This window comes from Elephas maximus, chromosome 3 (genome assembly GCF_024166365.1).
Source record: "Elephas maximus indicus isolate mEleMax1 chromosome 3, mEleMax1 primary haplotype, whole genome shotgun sequence".
Lineage (NCBI taxonomy): Eukaryota > Metazoa > Chordata > Mammalia > Proboscidea > Elephantidae > Elephas > Elephas maximus.
The window spans coordinates 149,011,958-149,032,139 of NC_064821.1; the positions used below are offsets into that span (position 1 = coordinate 149,011,958).

At 36.6% G+C, this 20,182-nt stretch overlaps 1 protein-coding gene across 13 annotated transcripts in view; it reads right to left on the bottom strand.

Annotated features, from left to right (window-relative positions):
- CCDC18 (coiled-coil domain containing 18) overlaps positions 1–20,152 on the bottom strand; it is a 198,758-nt gene extending 178,606 nt beyond the window's left edge. For 7 of the 13 annotated variants that reach the window (XR_007516706.1, XM_049879760.1, XM_049879761.1 and 4 more), the window contains exons 1-8: positions 18,725–19,271; positions 17,204–17,339; positions 16,613–16,787; positions 13,876–14,037; positions 9,805–9,911; positions 7,611–7,739; positions 4,377–4,473; positions 736–857 (exon numbers count right to left, since the gene is read on the bottom strand). Coding sequence is in view for 12 of the 13 variants with exons in the window: in XM_049879760.1 (XP_049735717.1) it covers positions 736–857; positions 4,377–4,473; positions 7,611–7,739; positions 9,805–9,911; positions 13,876–14,037; positions 16,613–16,787; positions 17,204–17,339; positions 18,725–18,977 (1,181 nt within the window). In the remaining variant the exon portion in view is untranslated. Of the gene's footprint in view, positions 1–735; positions 858–4,376; positions 4,474–7,610; positions 7,740–9,804; positions 9,912–13,875; positions 14,038–16,612; positions 16,788–17,203; positions 17,340–18,287; positions 18,310–18,500; positions 19,272–19,601; positions 19,798–20,069 lie in introns of those variants that run through there. The other 6 variants (XM_049879768.1, XM_049879765.1, XM_049879767.1 and 3 more) reach the window with 6 other exon arrangements.
- Positions 20,153–20,182: the final 30 nt, after the last annotated feature.

Below are 20,182 nucleotides of genomic sequence, written 5' to 3' on the forward strand. Positions count from 1 at the left end.
AGATCTTGCAAGTGGTAGTATCCAATCCTAGGAAATACTCTTAATTACATAACATAGCTATCATAAAAACTATTTTTATTCCTGCCACCTTGGCAAAAATACTAAATGTACCACCATTAAGAAATATTGTTGAAATCTGACAAACCAGTTATTCTGATTGCTCCCCCGCCCTTTTTTTTTTAAAGTAATAGTCTGAGGTGATAAGGACTAGTTAATATTAACCCATGAAACTTGAAAGAGTTTAGTTTCAGGAGGGCAGCGTCATATAGTTGAGTGAGCACAGAAGTCAGAAGACATAGGTTCTCATCCTTGATCTTTCTTGGACAAATAATGGTTATCCTCTGGGCCTCAGTTCCTTCATTTATAAAATGAGAAAGTTGGACTAGGTGATTCTTCATGATTTGAAATTTTTTATTTGAGCATCTGATAAACATATTTCACTAGCTACCTAATGTGGTCATGCAAGGACATTATGTCTATGTTAATTCTCTCTACTTATACACAAAACAAATATGTTTGATTAGTATTGCTTTATACTTACAAGTATATTAACACATTTCACTAAATTTAAAATTTTAACTTTATACCTAGAAAACTGTTTCAGTTATGAATTTTATCTTCCTACATAATTTAAGATTATAATATACAAAATATTAAGTTTTTAAATGCTTCAGTTTTTTAAAATTTTTTTCCCATTTCCACACAAAAATCTTTTTCTACAACAGGATACTGTACCTTAATTTCTCTTTCAGAATTTCAACTTCACTTCTATATATGCCACACTTTTCCTGTAGTCTTTTATTTTCTTTTTCACAGTTAATTAGATTTTTCTCTAATATTTCTTCTTCAGCTTGAACCTAAAACAATATTTGTTTTAAGTGGACATATTAATGTAGTCATTTCAAGCTAAAATTAAAACCAATAATGTAAGTAGTGATGTCAGAAATAAGCTAGAGAGTGGACTAAGAATTCCATAAATTTAAGCCCCCAGCTTTGTAGTGAAAAGGAAGGAGCAAAGTTGATGTTCCTGGACAGTAACATAAGGCAAGAAAAAGGATGTCAGCTACGCCTGTCCAGAATTCCTTAACTGGCTATGACAGACAGGGACAATGGCGCTGTCACCTGAAATTAACAGTGCCCTGGCCTCACATGGACAAGTCAGGTAACTCAAGCAAATGCAGCGCTCAAGTTACTGTATGTTAATTTCAGTGCAAATATTCTAAAGAATTAATTTTTGAGGTACTAGCCACAAAAAACTTCCACTGAAATCACAGCCCCAAATGGAAAACACATAAAAACAAAGCACCCAGGCTGAAGAGGTGGGAGTTAACGACTGGGCAGAGAGGGCTTTCTGCCCCTCTTCCTTTGTTACCCTTTATTACATTCACCAAACCGTAGGGCTCTGCTGAGCACAGTTTGAAATTGATAATCCTAGGAAAAGCGTGTAACAACTGTTTCTTACATTTTCCTCTCTTCCATCTAAATCCTTCCCTCTCCCCCAAAATACCCTTCGATTACCACTACTAGGTATTCTACTGTCCCTACAGATAACCTTTGTAGAAATTCCTTCTACCACACTCCATTCCCACAGAGGCCTTCTTCAAGGTTTTTCAAACAGTGATCTGAATAACTGATTAATTTCAGTATTTAATGGAATCTTAACCTTTTACAGTGCTAAGTGGTATTTACAGTTTTACTGCAAAGGAATGACCTCTTCAAGGCCAAACACAAGCCTCCATCTTGATCTTAGTAACTAACATGGTTGGCAACTTCTCCTTTAAACTCTTTTATTCTTCAGTTATTGTGATATACTTGGCTCAGGCCACTCGTACCTTCTTCGTTTCTTTTTATTAACTGGTCATTTTCTACTCTGCCCATCTCTTCTTATATGTTCCCTTTGAAAGCTTTAGCTATTTTCTTATTACAACTATGTATGAGAAGCACTCACCCCAATCCTCCAATGTCCCTCCCATCACCCTTATTTATGGCTATGAAAATCACTTCAGTACCATTTAACTCAAAATATTTAATTCAAAATTCTTCAATTTTCCTTCTTCCTTGTACCCAAAATTTTTTTCTATATTTTAATCTACTTTTTTCTCTTAAAAGAAAGAAATGTCCTCCTGCCATTTAAAAATATCTTACTTCCGCTCTTGGGCCCCCACCTCACATACCGTTCAGTCTCTTGTGTCATCTTCCATTCCCTATAATTTCAGCATCTTCAATCTCCCCTTGCTGCCTTCTCCACTGGCTCCTGTCCTTCAAACCTAGTCCTAAAAACTATATTCCTTGACCTATCTTCTTTCTACTTCTCCACTCCCCCACTTCTTTCCTTTTTACCTATCTTAAATAGGCTGTTAACTACCTCTACTGTCTCCTTTCTCATGTCTCCCAATTCAGAGGTTGTGTCTTCTATCCCTATTACTTTAATAAAGCTGCTCTCTACACAGTATCCAATGATTCTCGAATCATAAAAATCAACAGCCTCATCTCAATCCTCATTTTTCCTGACCATTCAGCAACATCTGTACTGAGGACCAACTAATTTTAAAAATGCTGTACTGTCTTTGCTTTCATGATTACACTTTCCCGATTCTCCAACCTCTTTGATCACTTCTTAGTATTTTTCAAAAGCTACTCCACCTGTCTTTAAATATCTCCCAGGGTTGTATTTTCATCCTCTTCTATATAAACTTCTTTCATCAATGTTCAAGGCTTCTACCACTTAAACATAGTCAATTCTTAAGTCTGCAGCTCTAGTCCAGATTTCAGGAGACCATGGGTAGTACAAATGATTAAGCATTAGACTACTAACTGAAAGGATGGTGGTTCAAACCCACCCAGAGGCACCTCCAAAGAAAGGCCTGGTGATCTGTTTCTGAAAGGTCACGGCCTTGAAAACCATATGAAGCAGTTCTACTCTGATACACACGGTCTTGCCATGAGTTGGAAGTAACTTGACAGCAACTAGTTAGTCCAAATTTCAATGCTGAAGACCTGACCTGTAGATTCAAATACCCACAAGAAACCTAAATCTGGGTATTCTATAGACATTTCCAAAATAGATCTATCTTTTTTTTTTTTTTAACAAAATTGTCTATTTTGATTCATGATGCAGTTATCCACCAATCACTCAAACCAGTAACCTACAGACCGCCTAGATTCTTCCCTCTCTCCTGCTATCTCTAATATATTTAAGTGGTCTTTAGATTCCACTGATTCTCCCGTCTTAGTATCTCTTACATCTACCTCCCAAGCTCCATCACCTTCAATATCTCTTGCCTGGTCTCTGAGTCTCCCTAATTTGTCTCTTACCTTTCCAATACATCTTTCACAATGATAAAAGAGTGAGATTCCTAAGACATAGAACTGATCATTTTCCCTGCTTAACACTATTCAATGAAACACCAAAATCTTCAACAAACTCTAGCAGCTCACGCACTTCCTACTCTGTGAAGCCTTCTCTAGGCCTTCGCGTTCAGTAAACCCCTCTTTATGCCACCCTACCATAACTACCACTTCCTTTTACTGTATTTCTTATTTCAAAATACTGAAATTATTTGCTTACATACTTGTTAATCTTACTGGACTGTGAACTCTTTAGAGTAAGTATCATGTGCAATATAATACTGACTCTCCCAGAGAACTACCACAGCACCTGGCACATAGTGGAAATTTGGTAACGGTTTAGTAAATCAGCATTCTTCAGCTACCTACACTCTGAATCTTCCTACTCTCCCCTTCTCCTTAAGTATTCTTTCTTCTGCCCTTTTATCTTTCTTTAAACAAAATCATTAACTTCTGCTGCTTCAATTATTATTTCAAGATGGAAGACTTCCATATCAGTATTTCTTGATATTGAGTTCAACATATGAATATATAACCTGTGACCTTCCTCCACACAAGTCTGATTACCGCTGTATTACTATGTAGAATCTGTTCATGAAACCTTCCTTCTGAGAGTCAGAAGTGAGCCCCTCCCAGGATGGCAGGTCCAGAAAGGCCAGTCGAGGGCTACATAATCTACTCTGCCTTCATTTTCATTGAGGTGATGGGAATAAATTTCTTGATTCTACTTCTATACCTCCAACCTCCATTCACCTACCTCATCTTTCTCTGTATTTTGTCCCTTCACTTGTCTCCACTGCATACTTTTCCCTTTTTAGATAAATAAAAAGTTATTGCTGATTATACAAAGACTGGTGAACATCAATCATCCATATTTACAAATTGTTCGATGATTTTATTATTGATCAAATTACTCTGATAAAAATCACTCCCTGCTTTAACCATAAATGTATTCTATTTATATGTACCTTTATTTCTAGAATAGTGACAGCAATACAAAACACTGAATTTGCACAACTACCTCATACCTTTTCCAGTTTTTCAGCCACTTTTTCTTTATATTGTTGGAAAGCTTTACTTAGCTCTTCAGCATTATATAGTGCTTCATTCCTTTGTCGTTCAGCCCTAAAATCAACAAAAGGATAAGGATAAACGTAAAGAATGCTCTACATTTGAATAGTTAAGTTCCAGAGTAACCTATATTTAATTATAAGGAATAAGTTGCAGACTTCTCTGTATTAAACAAGAGTATTAGGTCTAAACTAAAAAAATGAAAAATGAAGATTAGATTATAATAATTTCCTCATGGACTGAATTACTGGGCTGAGGGCTGTGGGGATCATGGTCTTGGGGAATGTGTAGCTCAACTGCCAAAACATAGTTTATAAACAATATGTTCTACATTCTGCTTTGGTGAGTAGCATCTGCAGTCTTAAAAGCCTGTGAGCAGCCATCTAGGATACTCCACTGGTCTCACCCCAGAGAACAAAGAAAACTAGAGATACAAGGGAAAGATTAGTCCAAAGGACTAATGGACCACATCTACCACCAGACTGAGTCCGGTATAACTAGATGGTGGCCAGCTACCACCACTCACTGCTCTGACAGGGATCACAATAGAGGGTCCCGGACAGAGTTGGAGAAAAATGTAGAACAAAATTCTAACTAAAAAAAAAGACCAGACTTGCTGACCTGACAGAGACTGGAGAAACCCTCAGAGTATGGCCCCTGGACACCCTTTTTGCTCATTGTTAATGAGTCACTCCTGAGGTTCACCCTTCAGCCAAAGAGCGGACAGGCCCATAAAACAAAACAAGACTAAAGGGCAAGGACTAGAAGGCAAGAAAGGACAGAAAAGCTGGTAATAGGGAACCCAAGGTTGAGAAGGAAGAGTGCTGACATGTCGTGGGGTTGTCAACCAATGTCACAGAGCAACATGTGTACTGTTTAACGAGAACTAATCTGTTCTGTAAACCTTCATCTAGAGTGCAAGAAAAAAAAACTCACCGTAAGATATCGATACGAAAAAGAAATAAAATATAATACGTAATACTTTCAGGTCTTTGCTACAACTATAAACAAATTCAAGTGGATGTATCCTTCACTTCCTAAATCTATGTGATTCTTAGGTTTGGATAGCAACTGTGATATTCGGGATGTCTGTCTGGTTCCAGGGTTTCAGATAAAGAATAGAAAGGGTCTCTACACTAAGAGGAGCCCTGGTGGTCCAATGGTTAAGCGCTTGGTTGCTACTGAAAGGTCGGAGATTTGAACCCACCAGCTGCTCCTGCAAGAGGAAGATGTGGCAGTCTGTTTCTGTAAAGATTTACAGCCTTGGAAATCTTATGGGGCAGTTCTACTCTGTCCTATAGGGTCACTATGTGTCAGAATCACAAGAGTGTTTTTTTTGTTTTTTTAAACACATTTGAGGGGTTTGTCTGAAAATGTATTCCATTGCTGAGGTTGCATAACTAGCGTTCAGACAGCAAAAGACATCTGTATTTCTTAAACAAAAAACTTCCCTAGAGATTATGCTTTCCTCTATCATACTTCCTTTCAAGTCAAGCTTACCTACTTTATACTTACTACTCTTTCTCATCTCCAATTAAAAAAAAAATCATAACATATTTTAGCTACACAGAAAAGCATGGATAAATATATCCATGTACTCCCAACCTAGCTTTCACAAATCTTAACTATTTGCTATTTTTGCTTCATGTAGCCTTTTTTATTTTAAGGAAAAAAAAAAAAATACAGATAAAGTTGAGGCCTCTGTGTGTCCCTTTCAAATCTTACTCTCCCCACTTCTTCCACAGAAGTAACCCTATACTGAATGCAATGTTTTTTTATTTCCATACACTTCGTACTTTCACATGCTAACCCATTTCCACAAATAGCACGTATTTCATTCATCTAAGAGGCACATTGTTTTCACATTTATAACATCTCTAAAAATGGTAGTTATTTTATACCTTTGCACATCCTGCCCAAAATGTGTGGAGCCCTTATTCACCTTGTGAAAGCAAAATTCATACTCTACCCTAAAAATCATCTCTTACATAAGTCCTACAGACAGAACTAGTTAACTCTTCCTCTGTACTTTTTCTTATCAGTTTTATTAAGAGGCTGCTCTTCAGGTAGCATTATCTTACTATTTTAAATAACTGTGTACAAAGCTTACCTGAATAAATAAAGTCTGAATTTCAGAATATTTAACCACCACAGTTTACAACTGTAGTGATTGCTATAATTTGTTTAGTGTTTATTATATATTAGATACATTTGCCTTTTTCATTTAATCCTCACATTTATCTTACAAAGTAGACAATATCATCTTGATTTAATAAATGAAAAAACTGAGATTCAGGAAGGGTAAACAGTTTGCCTAAAACCTCAAAGTCGCTGAGAGGTAGAATCTGGCTGTCTGCCTCCAACATCCAAACATCTTCCACTGAGCAATACTGCCAACCAAACACATTGTAACTAGGCTAACCAAATGCTGCTGGGAAAATATTCTTCTAAACCATCAGTATGAAAAAATGACTTATAGTTAGGTTTAGAGGGGCTTGGGAGAATTTAAGTGCACAAGCAAACAAATATTTAACCTCCTTATGAAAACTCCTAATTTATTTAAATTGTACTATAAATCTTTAAAAAATACTTTTTGCTATCAAAGAATACAGGTGATTTTACCCCATATAAAAACTGTTTATAAGTGTTATTATGATAATATGTTGTAGTATCTCATTAATTTAGACTTAAAAATATCAAATATTGATTAGTTTAAAAGTTAACTGGCATTTGAAGTTAATAGTCCATTGGTCAGTGCTACTTACAAAACCTTACTTCAAGACACAGTTTATACAAAACAGGTATCTTTGTATTCTTTCTTATGTATTCCTAGAGGAAAATCCAGCCACCTTCTTATGAATTGAGTTCGTTTTTCTATTATATCTATGAGGCAAAATTTTCTTATGGAGTTCATATAGTATTTTATTTAATCTTATTACAGGTAATATTATTGTAAAAGCTTTTCCTATTAGTATTTTAAACTGAACGTTTAAAGCTTCTAGAAATTAACCTCAATCCAGAACACCAATAACAGAAAATCCACATGTAAAAATTTTAACGAAAAGTGGAAAAAAAAATTATTTTATTGCCACATTGTTAAAATGTTTTACTTCAATTAATGATGATTTAAAATATGTAATATATCCTCTTTCTCCTCCACAAGTAAAAATACTTTCTTTAAAAACACATACCTCTTTCCTTGTTTACTTTGTTCAAGTAAGTCCACCTTCAACTTTATACATTCCTCTTGAGACTTCTGCAAACTCTGTTCCTTTTCAATCACCATTTTTTGGCTCTGCTCTAATTTATCTTCTGCCTCTCTATAAAACAAAGGGTATTTTAAAAGGCTATTAAAGAGATCACTCCAGGTATGCAAAATAAATCAATGAGTTAAGAGAAACAAATACGTAACGATAAGAGGTAGAGAAAAGGCATCATATTCATCACTTATAAACCAAGAGTTTTTATTTGAAACAAAAGAATTCTTTCATGAAATGATAAATATATCTGAACAACAGCTCACATCAGATTTCATGGTCAGATACAAGAAGCATTGTCAAGTAGTTCAGAAACCAGATACGGATGACTGTTATCACCACTACATCCTAAGACTATTCTGACAATTCTACTCAATGCAAAAAGGCAGAAACACAAAGTTGTAAGAAGCGTAAATGTTGGAAAGGAAAAACAAAATATTCTTTATTTCCTGATAGTATCACTATCTACATGGAAAACCCAAGAAAATCAAAATGAAAAGTTATTAGGAACCAAAAACCAAACCCAGTGCCATCAAGCCGATTCCTATTCATAGCAACCCTACAGGACAGAGTAGAACTGCCCCATAGAGTTTCCATGGAGCGTCTGGAGGATTCGAACTGCTGACCTTTTGGTTAGCAGCTGTAGTACTTAACCACTATGCCACCAGGGCTTCCATTATTAGGAAAGAGAGTGACAAATAGTCCAAAAAAATAATTACACAAAAGCCAGTAGCCTTCCTATATACTAGTAATGAACAAAATGGAGAAAATGCACAACAACCAGAAATATCAAGGAATAAACTTAACATATGCATTAAAGTTACAAAACTCTGATGGACATGAAAGACAACCTAAGCATGTATCAGAATAACACTTGTTAGAACACAGATTGCAGGGTCTCATTTCTCATCTTTTCTGATTCAGTAAGTCTGAGATGGGACATGAGAATTTGGATTTCTAACAAGTTTCCAGATGATGCTAGTGCTGCTGGTCCTTTGAGAAACACAAATAGAGTTATATGCTATTTTGTACACATACTTTCCATTTTATTCAAAGCAGAAGATAAATTATAAACTGTCTGGATTCCTTGTATTTTATTTCTTAAACACCTATTAAAGCACTGAGCATATATTGCTACATAGAATCAAGAAAATTAATTAATTAAAATATAATAAAAGCATGAAAATAAGAACCTCACGGTAGATTGTCTTTTTTAGCCCCAGGTAGTGTACGTAACCTGCAGCTAAAAGGAAGTATGATGGACCAAAAAGTGCACTTCGGGTAAGTTAAATTCCCAAGTTCTAAGACACCTACACACTATTAGGCCACTACAGATTTATCAGGTAGGGTAGGGGACAAGATTTATCAAGATACAACAAAAAGCAGAAGTAGGAAATAAAGTTTTAAAAGCTATAAAAAGTATTTATAAAGATAATGTTCTACATCCTAGTTTGGTGAGTAGCATCTGGGGTCTTGAAAGCTTGCGAGTGGTTGTCTTAGATACCACTATTGATCTCTACTTGTCTAGGGCAAAAGAGAATGAAGGAAACCAAAGACTCAAACTAGAAACTCGTCTACAGGACTAGCAGCCTACACGAACCACTGCCTCTTCTAGCCTGAGAACAGAAAAACCAGATGGAGCCCAGCTACTATTACTGACTGCTCTGACCTGGGATATAATACAAAGTCCTAGTTAAAATGGGAGAAAAACATAGAACAAAATTCAAATTCCTAAAACAAAGCCAGGCCTACTGGACTGACAGAGGCTAGAGGAACCCCCGAGACTACTGCCCTAAGATACCCCTTGAACTTGGAACAGAAGCTATTTCTGGAGGTCACCATTCAGCCAAAAAACAGATTGGCTTATAAAATAAACAACCAACTATATGAGACCAAACAGTCAACATTCACCCAAAAGCAAAGATAAGAAGGCAAGGAGGGGAAGGGAAGCTAGATCAATGGAAAGAGAATAAACAATAGAAATAATGAGAATGTTGACACATTGTGGAAATTGTAACCAATGTCATGGAACAATTTGTACAAAAATTGTTAAATGGAATCTAATCTGCCGTCTAAACTTTCACTTAAAACACAATAAAATGAAATAAGTTATAAAAAGTATACTTACCTCAAAACTTTATCCTGGGCTGAAACTTCTGCTTCCAAATTTATAATCTGTTCTTCTAAGATTGGGACATTGGCTGCCTGTTGTTGAGCAGACTCAAGTATAGAAACCTAAAACATAAAAACAATTTTAAAACACTTACTTTCAGAAAATATGTTAATCTATTTGGTCCTTAGTTTCTTTTACTGTCAGATGAGAAGGTTAAATAGGACCGCCCAATCACTGGTCAAGTATAAAGCTCACCCTAGCTATTCTTTTGACAAACAAGCATTTACATGGGCATGTCATCACCATAAGTTAAGTCTTAGCATCTAAGCCCCTGCCATTACCCCTAATTTAATATCCAGGATAACTGGTTAGCTATTTCTGAAAAAAAATCTCTGATGCAATCTAGGAAGATAAATTTCCCGTGAAGAATCAAATGTAAAATATCAAACTACTAAAAAACAGAAGAAAATACCTTTTGACTCTTTTTATGATTAAAAACCTAATTTTAGGATACATGCTTACTAGAGAAAACCAAGAAAATACAGGAAAACATAGCAGTCCCACAACCTGGGAGATGATGAGAATACAACTATTTAGCACAGCGGGAATCCATAACCTAAATGGTGCTGAAGAAATTATCAATAAGAGCACTAATTATCCCTGATGACGCTTAGAACTTGGAGGCACAAGATACAGTACAGGGCAGCGGTGAGGTCCAAGATGGAAAACCAGGGATATAGTTCAAAGTCTCTGTAGATCTGGTCAACATTCATTTTTCTACTCTCAAAACACCAGCGGCAAGGTGCCAACACTCATTTTTCTACTCCCAAAACACCAGCGGCAAGGTACCAACACTCATTTTTCTACTCCCAAAACACCAGCAGCCAGGTGCCTGCCTAGCAGGGAAAATTCCAAGCCTCTCCCGTCTAATTTCTCCATTTATTATCTGGAGAAATTAGGAAAGTCTTGAGACTCTGCGACACTAGGTAGAATGATGGGTAAGGATGAAGTGGAGCTGTAAACAGGGGCATTAATAAAAAACAGTGAGACCTCAGGTTCCTGCTCCATTTCATTCAGGGCTATCCCATAGGTGGGAAGTCAAAGGATTCTTTGCTGGAGAAACTCAACAGTTGCAAATAAAAAACTGTCATGTAATGATACTAGTTGGGAATGGGGGTAGCATCTCCCTACAAAAAAGCCACCTCCCCAACCATCACCCAAAAATGAAGTATACCTGACAACAAATTTCACCACTGCACACAGTGCCTCCAAACAGCGTTTAAGTAACTTTCCCTTAAAATATAAATAGCCAGTCTACTAACACCTAAAGAAAGCTTCTAACAGGAAAGTCAGAGCCCAAAACAAAGAAAAAGTAACTGGAGCAAGCAAGGCAAACACACACACACAAAAAAAATCATTAAATCTTCAGAGATAAGAAAGGATACTGCACATGGATGGCATTAAATATGAAGCAAAGAACAATTAGCAAACAAGAAAAAGCTCTCTAAAACAAACAAAGAGAGCAAGAGGGAGACAGCCAAAATAAAAGATTCAACAGAAGTGCTGAAGATAATGTTGAGGAAATCTCCTAGAAAGTGTAACCAAAAGACAAGCAGACAGAAAATACCAGAGAAAAATTAAAAGACTTGGAGGACTAATCCAAGTGGTCCAACCTTCGCTAATAGGAAAGATAAAAGAAAATTATATCAAAAAAGAAAAATCTCCAGAACCAAAGGACATAACTTTCCAGCCTCAAAGGGCCCTCGTGTGTCCAGCACAATGAATAAGAAACATCACTGTGAAATTTTAAAACACCAGGGAAAGAGGGAAGATCCTAAAAGCTACCATGAAGAGAAAAAACGAAAACAGATTACATGCTAAGGAAAGTATTCACAATGGCATCAGACTCTTCAGAGCACCACTGGAGGCTAGACAAGCGAGCTATGCCCTAAAATGTCTGTGATAAAATAATTTTCAACCCTGAATTCAATCAAGTGTGGGGAGAAATTAAGATATTTTTAGGCAGGCAAGGAAGCTACTGGGAGGTATGCTCCAATTAAAGAAAGAGAAAACCAAGAAAGGAGACATGGGATCCAGGAAACAGATCCAACTTAGAAGATGATCAAAGAGAAGTCCCAGGATGGTAGGTGGACTGCAGGCCCACAGGCAATAAGCTCAAAAAGAACAGGAGGCCAGGCTCCAGATGTGCAACTACAAACATTGCCAAAACATAAATTTTGAATATACTGATTAATAGGGAATTTCAGCGAAAGACTTCCAGTAGTGGCACACATGAAACACCAAAAGGTCAGACAGGAAGTAAAATACAAATATCTGGGTCTAAAGTGATCAAAATGTTAATTATTAATTAGACTCTCTTTCCATCTCTTTTAACTTGAAATAATTACTCATCTATGACTTTAAAAAGACAGATCATCCATAGTTGATGAGGAATTCTAAAAAGCAAACAAATACACTGAAAAGTTAAATCTCATGAGAAATCCAGAAAAACAAAATAATAATTTCCCTCAAATAATAAAAAATACAGAGAATACTGACTGTAGATACAAAACCAAAACCAAACCCGTTGCTGTCGAGTCAATTCTGACTCATAGCTACCCTATAGGACAAAATAGAACTGTCCTACAGTTTCCAAGGAGCACTGGCGGATTCAAACTCCTGACCGTTTGGTTAACAGCCGTAGCACTTAACCACTATGTCACCAGGGTTTCCGACTATAGACAAAGTGCAGTAAATACTGAAAAACATTCTTTCCCTGTGCTTTGGTCATTCCGCCTCTGGAAATCTATCCTAGATAATCCCAAACACCAAAAATGTTTTATGTTCATTGCTGTATTTTCTCTTCCTCAGTCTAAAATTATCTCCAATAGCACTTTGTTTTGTATGAAAATCAGGAAAGGAAAGGAAAGCTCTCTGGTAATTCTAATTAAAACAATGTATCTATAAAAGTAGAGTGAAAGGCCCACTCGAACCTCCAGTCTCTCTCAAAATTATCAACAAGAATGTGGAGAATACATATTCTATCTTTACACAAGTCACATGTATGTTTACATACATACAACCTCATAAACAAAGACACATGTACTTTTTATAAAAAGCAAAACTAAGAGATTATATAAATGTATATACTTCTGTAACATTTTTCTATCACTATATGTATTAGGTAACAGTTTTTGAGTGCTATGTGCAGACACTGTTCTAAGTGCCTTTACATATATTACATCATACTTCTGTAACATTTTTCTATCACTATATGTATTAGGTAACAGTTTTTGAGTGCTATGTGCAGACACTGTTCTAAGTGCCTTTACATATATTACATCACTTACACTCATGGTAGTTGCATAAAGGTGAAACAAGTTTGCATCTTAGTATCAGTATATTTACCTCATTTAAAATAGATTTACAGCAATTCATTGTATGGATATAACATAATTTACTTTACCATTTTTTTTTATATGACTGGACATTTTGGTTTTTTGTTTTAACATACACAGCAAAATATAGGAAACTACTTAAATACAGGAATTATTAACTAAATTATAATTGCACATAAGGGAATGTTATGCTACCATAAAAGTAATTAGAAAAAGCTATGTAACCACATCAGAAAATGTAAAGTTAAAAACATAGGAAAAACCAAAAGTATTCAAACAGTCTGAATTTAACTATGTAATAAATCAATAATGATGGTTTCTCAATGGTAGAAACTGAGCAATTTTCTTTCTCCATCTTTTTCTATTTTTTTAAAAGTTCAACAATAAAAACGTACTATTTTAAAAAAGAAGCTACACTTCCTCTGCATAATAAAACTGCACGAAGAGAGAATTCTAAAACTTTCTCAAAAGCTCTGATTTATCCAGATGTCAAGACTATCCAAGCTCCCCTAAATCACTTCCGGATATAAAATTTACATAAAATTCTGATTTCATGTGTTGATACTATGTTATCATAATAAAACTACTACATATAATACATTAAAATACAAGGAATATTTTTCCAAATATAAATCTTAAAATGATTACAATTATTTTGTTGACATAGTCATCACATCAAGATACATACTTTTGCTTTTGACTGTGTTAATTCAAAGTGGATGGATTCTATTTTAGTCATTAAAGAATGATTCTGTGAGACCAAACAAGCATTCTGTTGCCTAAGTTTATTAAGTTTCTCTCGAAGGCTTTTGATTTCCTGGTCCATAGGGGTAGAAAATGCAAAAGACACCTGAAAATGAAAAAGAGCAATCTATTTTGGATTATTTAAGCACTGCATATAATTAACAAAAAATGACCAAGCAGCCCAGAAAAAGAAGAGTTAAAATGTTTAATGAGGGTTGGCAGGGATGTAAGGCAGTCAGTGCCCTCTGGTGGTAAACAGTGGCATGCTCTGAAAGATGACTTGGTATTACCCTGTAAACTCAAACATGCTAAGACTCAACAACATCACTCCTGGGTATAAATCCGCTAGACACTTTTATACTTTTGCACTTAAAAGATATACCCATAACTACATCGTCCATTGTTGTTGTTAGCTGCTGTTAAGTCAGCCTCTAATACATGACAACACCACATTACAGAGTAGAACTGCTCCACTGGATTTTCTTGGCTGTAATTTTTATGGAAGCACTTTGCCAGGCCTTTCTTATTTCCATTTATTGTCTCTTATGGACACTGGCATAAAACTCAGTAAATGGAAATAACCCAAATGTTTACCAACAATAAAATGGATGATAAATTATACTTTAAGCTGTACATATGTATTTTACTATACTCTTTCGTATATGTATTTTTGCTTTTTTTTATGGACACTGGCATAAAACTCAGTAAATGGAAATAACCCAAATGTTTACCAACAATAAAATGGATGATAAATTATACTTTAAGCTGTACATATGTATTTTACTATACTCTTTCGTATATGTATTTTTGCTATTTTAATGAGCGTTGTGACCTTTAAAACATTTCTTTACATTAATTTTATTATCTTGAATAGTATATTTATGCAATTAAAAAGTCAAAACTGCATAAACGTACACACATTAAGTCTCATTCCCATTCTTACTAGGTAGATAACCTTTTATTATTTTCTTCTTTAATCTTCCAGTGTTTGCACATGCATAGATAAGCAATTCTAAATAAATCCCCCTGCCTCCTTGTAAAAATTTAGAATAATATACATCATTCTGTATCTCACATGTTATCCTTGAACAATATGTCCTAGCAATCTCTCCAACATCAATACATTGAGAAACTCCTTTTTCTTCCCCTCCTTAGGTGAGTAGTTTCCATTGCATGGATCAAACAGTTTATTCAACCAATTCCATTACTGGACACTTGAGCTATTCCTATATTTCTTATCTTTTATTACAAACAATGCCTCATTTTGTACTTGTATGGGTGTGCCTGTAGGACAGATTTCCAGAAGTGGGGTTTCCAAGTCAAGGGTATACACAACCATGATTTTGGTAAACATTGTCGAATGCTTCTCTGCAAGGGTTGTATCATTTTGCACTCCCACAAGCAATGCTGTTCCCAGCAACCTCACCAACAAAGTGCCAGACTTCTGGATGTTTAACAATCTGATTTGTAAGATATAGTGTCTAAGTACAGCTTCATTCTAAGTTTCTCTTACTATGAATGAAATTCATTACCTTTTCATTTGTTTATTATTTCTTTTTCTATTCACGTCTTTTGCCTATTTTTCTACTGGACTGTTATTGTCTTTCTTCTCACTTTAGGAGCACTTTATATACTAGGGACACCAGCCCTTTCTTTAATAGGCATTACCAATATTTTTTACTCTCCAATTTGTCATTTGTGTTTTGATTTTGCTTATGGTAAAACGCAACAATTTCAACTAAGGCATATATACAAGAACGATCAGCAGTTTGAATGACAATAGAGATCAAATTTCCCAGAATTACATATGCTTTGTACACATGGAATTCGAATTCAGTTTTTAAAATACAGGCACAAATAGGCTCGTTAAGCAGGTTCCTTATAAAAAGAAAATCTACCAATAGCTGACTTTCTGAAGTGGGAACAGCAAACTTTTATTTAAAAAGATTATAATGTGTATGTGTGTTGGGGGGGGATGATAAAGAACAGAAAGAAGAGTGGAAAGGGAGATAAAACAGTTGGGAAAGGAAGAAGGATTAAATACATGGAGATAGATAACAGGGTTGAATAAGAAACAAAGACTGGTAGACACAGGGCGAGAGTTCTAGACCAGGAGAAGATGTCTAACATCACCCACAAAACTTAGGGATAACAAAAGGAGAAGCAAGTCATGCTATCACATAGCACCTGATTCAGACTTACACCACCCAGCACCCAGGGCGGTCGAGTCGATTCTGACTGATAGCGACCCTACAGGACAGAGTAGAACTGCCCCAAAGAGTTTCCAAGGAGCACCCGGCAGATTCGAACTGCCGACTCTTTGGTTAGCAGCCGTAGCACTTAACCACTACGCCACCAGGGCTTCCGATTCAGACTTAAGGGTGAGTATATGTTAACCACTTAATAAACAACTGATTACCAATCATGTATAGAATACAGTGCTAAAATGAAGGGGATTATAATTGGCTTGAGAAAACAAAGTCATTTATTGCAAAAAGGTAACAAATATAGAAGTTTAAAAATACAGTAATACACCAAGATAACTACTTTCTTGTTAGAAAGTAACAAAAATTATATTTAAATTCAACAAGTCTTTAGCACCACAGTAAAAGACTATGGAAAACACAAATAGCGTATCTGAAGAAAAAACACTTTCAGTAGACAGGTCTAAAAACAATAACCTTATCTCTTGGCTTTTGATGAGAATCTGTATTGCCACCAGACAGTTTACAAACTTTTTTATAAGGTGAGTAATTCAATAGTCCAGGGTGGCGAGGCTGAGCAAGATCTTCCAAAACGAGCCTTTCAAACCTTGAGGGATTACAGGCATAATCGGAATTTTCACTTGTACTAACACTAGGGGAGAAAAAAAAAAAAATTTAGTTCTTAGATTAAGGATTCACTACAAATTTTTATATAGCAACACAGTAAAAAGAAAAACATCTGAAATGCTGGAGCCAATTAGATTCTCAGTTATGAACTTAATGCTCCCACTAAATTTTTTAAAAAACCATAAATAATTTTAAACTAACAATCTTTGCATTTCCAGAACCTCTAACTAGGATTACTTATGACTTTTTTAAAAAGTCATGATAATTTAAGATATACTATGCTCAAAACATTTTTTTTTCCTAAACTGAGTCGTTTAATGTTATTGAAAAGTATCTGTATTTTAGAGATGTATTAGAAACATAAGATGTAATACAGAAATTCATACATTTACATTGATAAATTAAAGTCTGAGAATCCTGTATGTGATTTTACTTACTTACCTGGACAGCTCTTCCCCTAAATTCTGCAAACTCCATTCTGTTATCTTCAGTTCATGTCTTATAGAAGCAACATTTGCAAGCAAACTTTCTTCTTCATTGTCTTTATTATAGTAGTCTGATGAATTAGATTCCATTTCTTAAAAAAAGAAATGAATTTCTTTTACCTTGCCTGAGAGATTCTGTGGTGCCATTCAAAACAGTCTCACACTAACAGAATTTAACTCATTATTTTTCTTTTTAAAAATTTTTAAGTGTTGTGAAATCTTTCATGGTGGTTTAAAACAAACAAACAAAAACCAATAACAGTGAATTTCTCTGCAGCACACAGCCATAATGCAAAGTTCTAGATACAAATTCAATGGATCAAGTTTTTATTATTTTAGCCAGGTTGTAATCATTTCAGTTCCCCTGATAGGGTCACTATGAGTCGGAATCGACTCAACGGCACTGGGGTTTTTTTTTTTTTTTACTAGGCACATTTAATCTTACCTACATACTGTTGCTGTTGTTAGGTGCTGCTGAGTTGATTTTCAGCTCACAGTGACCCCATGAGAGCTGTCCCATAGAGTTTTCTAAACTGTAATCTTTACAGCAGATTGCCAAGTCTTTCTCCTTAGGAGATGCCGGGTGGGTTCAAATCGCCAACCTTTCTGAATAGCAGCCAAATGTTTAACCTCTGTGCTACCAGGGCTTCTTACTTACTAAGCACAATTAACTGTGTAAACTATTTTCATTCCATTTTACAGATGAAGAAACTAAAAATCAGATAAGTTAAATAACTTGCTCAAGGTTACACAAATGGTGGAATCAGGATGTGAACCCAGGTTTCAGGATGCAAAGGCCTTTTCGTTATGTCACATTGTAATTTCCCAAAATACTATATACCAGTTTCAACACAAGGTGTCTGAACTTTCATAATCAAGTTGCAAACTCTGACATTTGATAAAATGGTATCATTACAGTCATTCATATTTTCTCAGAGAGAATTTATTGTTGCAACCGTTATAAAATAGTTATAAAATTTTAAAAACATTCACATGTTGCAATCACAGAGCTCAAAACAATCTTTGGTAGGTCAACTCACAGAAATATACAAAGAAAAGCTCTTGCTTCTTCAACTGATGAGTATCTCCAGAGTTGTGAAACTCTATTAAATATCATTTGGCACATAAAAAAATAAAATAAAGGACCAAATTTTATTATTGTAATTAATAACTAAGGCTTTATAATCCTTACTACTCCTGTAGATCTTTCTGTATAATCTTAAAATTACATTCCTCCTTCAGATCTCATTTACCTTTGTCATTGTAGCATCTTTCATTGCCCTTCTTAGAACTGTGACTACATCTCAAGCTCCAAAAGGTTAGGAGTCCTCGGTATTGTGTTCAGGACCATAATGCACTCAGAAGCAGCTCAGTATTTGCTGAATGAATAAATGACTACAAAACTGTCCTTCTTGATAAATGTATTCCCCGCTCAGAATTTCTGAGATGTGTGAGGAAGGGTGGAAAGAAAACTCACCTTCTTCAAAGAAACTGTGGCAGGAAATTAAATGAGATGCTATACTAATCTTAATAGGCAAACTGGTTCTATCCTCTTTCCCCTTTGCTTCCACAAATTTGCTTCTGCTTTTTAAGAAGACTCCTAGACAAAAATGAATCAGGTCCCCATCCTCCTTTTCAACATCACCTAGCTCCCTGTAGGATGGTGAAGGAAAAAGGGTAAAGACAATTTGGACAAATTCTGAACTGCAGTTCGTTATTATTCTTTCCATCTAAATCAGACCTTATTTCCAACCTCTCGCGTGTATTTTAGTGAAAAAATTTCTCTAACTCTTCTCAAGTGGCAATTAGTACTCTTGGTCTTCAAATACTTCCATTTTCCTAGAGGGCCATTTACTGTAAACATTACTCCCCCATTCAGTTTAGAGTAGTTACAGAAACCTATCTGGATTGCAGTATATACGTGGAAAGGCACATTGTCCTATGTACCGGCACTGTCACTTTCTAGCTCTAAGAACAATGTCTTTGTAGCTGTATACACACAAATATCTCATCACACCGAAGGACAAGTGTTATCTTCCCACCCTACCCCCCGCATTTAACACAATAGGCTGTCGTATTTTGTAAAGAAGTCATAGCTTTAGATAACATTGTTCTGTCTCAAGAACGCTCAATTTGACAGAGTTGATCCCACGACCCTCTGCAGGAAACCGGCGGAAAAAAGGACCTTCTCCTCTCCCACTTTCCGCAGCTAAAATACAGCGTGGAAGAGCGGCGTGCTCAGCGTGGGCCAGGCGAAGGGCGCAAGGCGGTCCCTGCCCAAGGCTGCCGGGAGGAAAAGGAATAAAACTCCCCCAGGTAGGGCGGTTTATACCAGCCAAGGCGCAGTCCCTCACCACCTAAGTCATAGTTGAAGAAAGAGACCCCCCGACGACGGCGCGCTGCACCCTCCCGTCTGCGCTCGGAAGGCTCGGACCCTCTCCCGGCCCCGGGCGTGGAAGCATCAAACACAAAACGCGGAGAACCAGCGAATCCCCGCCGCACCGAATTCGAACCGCCGCGGGAGCCGTTGGGGACGCGTCTCCCCGGCCGCAGCCCCGCCCACCCCGCCGGCTGGCGTAAAGCAACCCGTAGGCGCAAGGCCTGTCGGGGATCGTGGTCGGCGAGCGCGGCGGAGCCCGCTCGCCGCGCTCGCCAGGAACTACATTTCCCACCATCGCCTCCACGACGCCCATTGGTGTGGAGAAGCCATGGGAACCTGCGGCCGACCGGGTGTGAGGCGGGTGGCGCTCACGCCGGGCCAGAAGGGGCAGAGACCGAGAAGGGTGCGGAAAGGGACTGCTGGCCCCGCCCTCAGTCCCTACCCTTTGAAGCACGGCGTTTCCCCCTCTGAGGGAGCCTTTGCTGCCGCCGCCACCACCTGGAGTTTCTCCACGCTCCAGGTTTGTCTGCGAGCCACGAGAAATCCAGGGAGAAA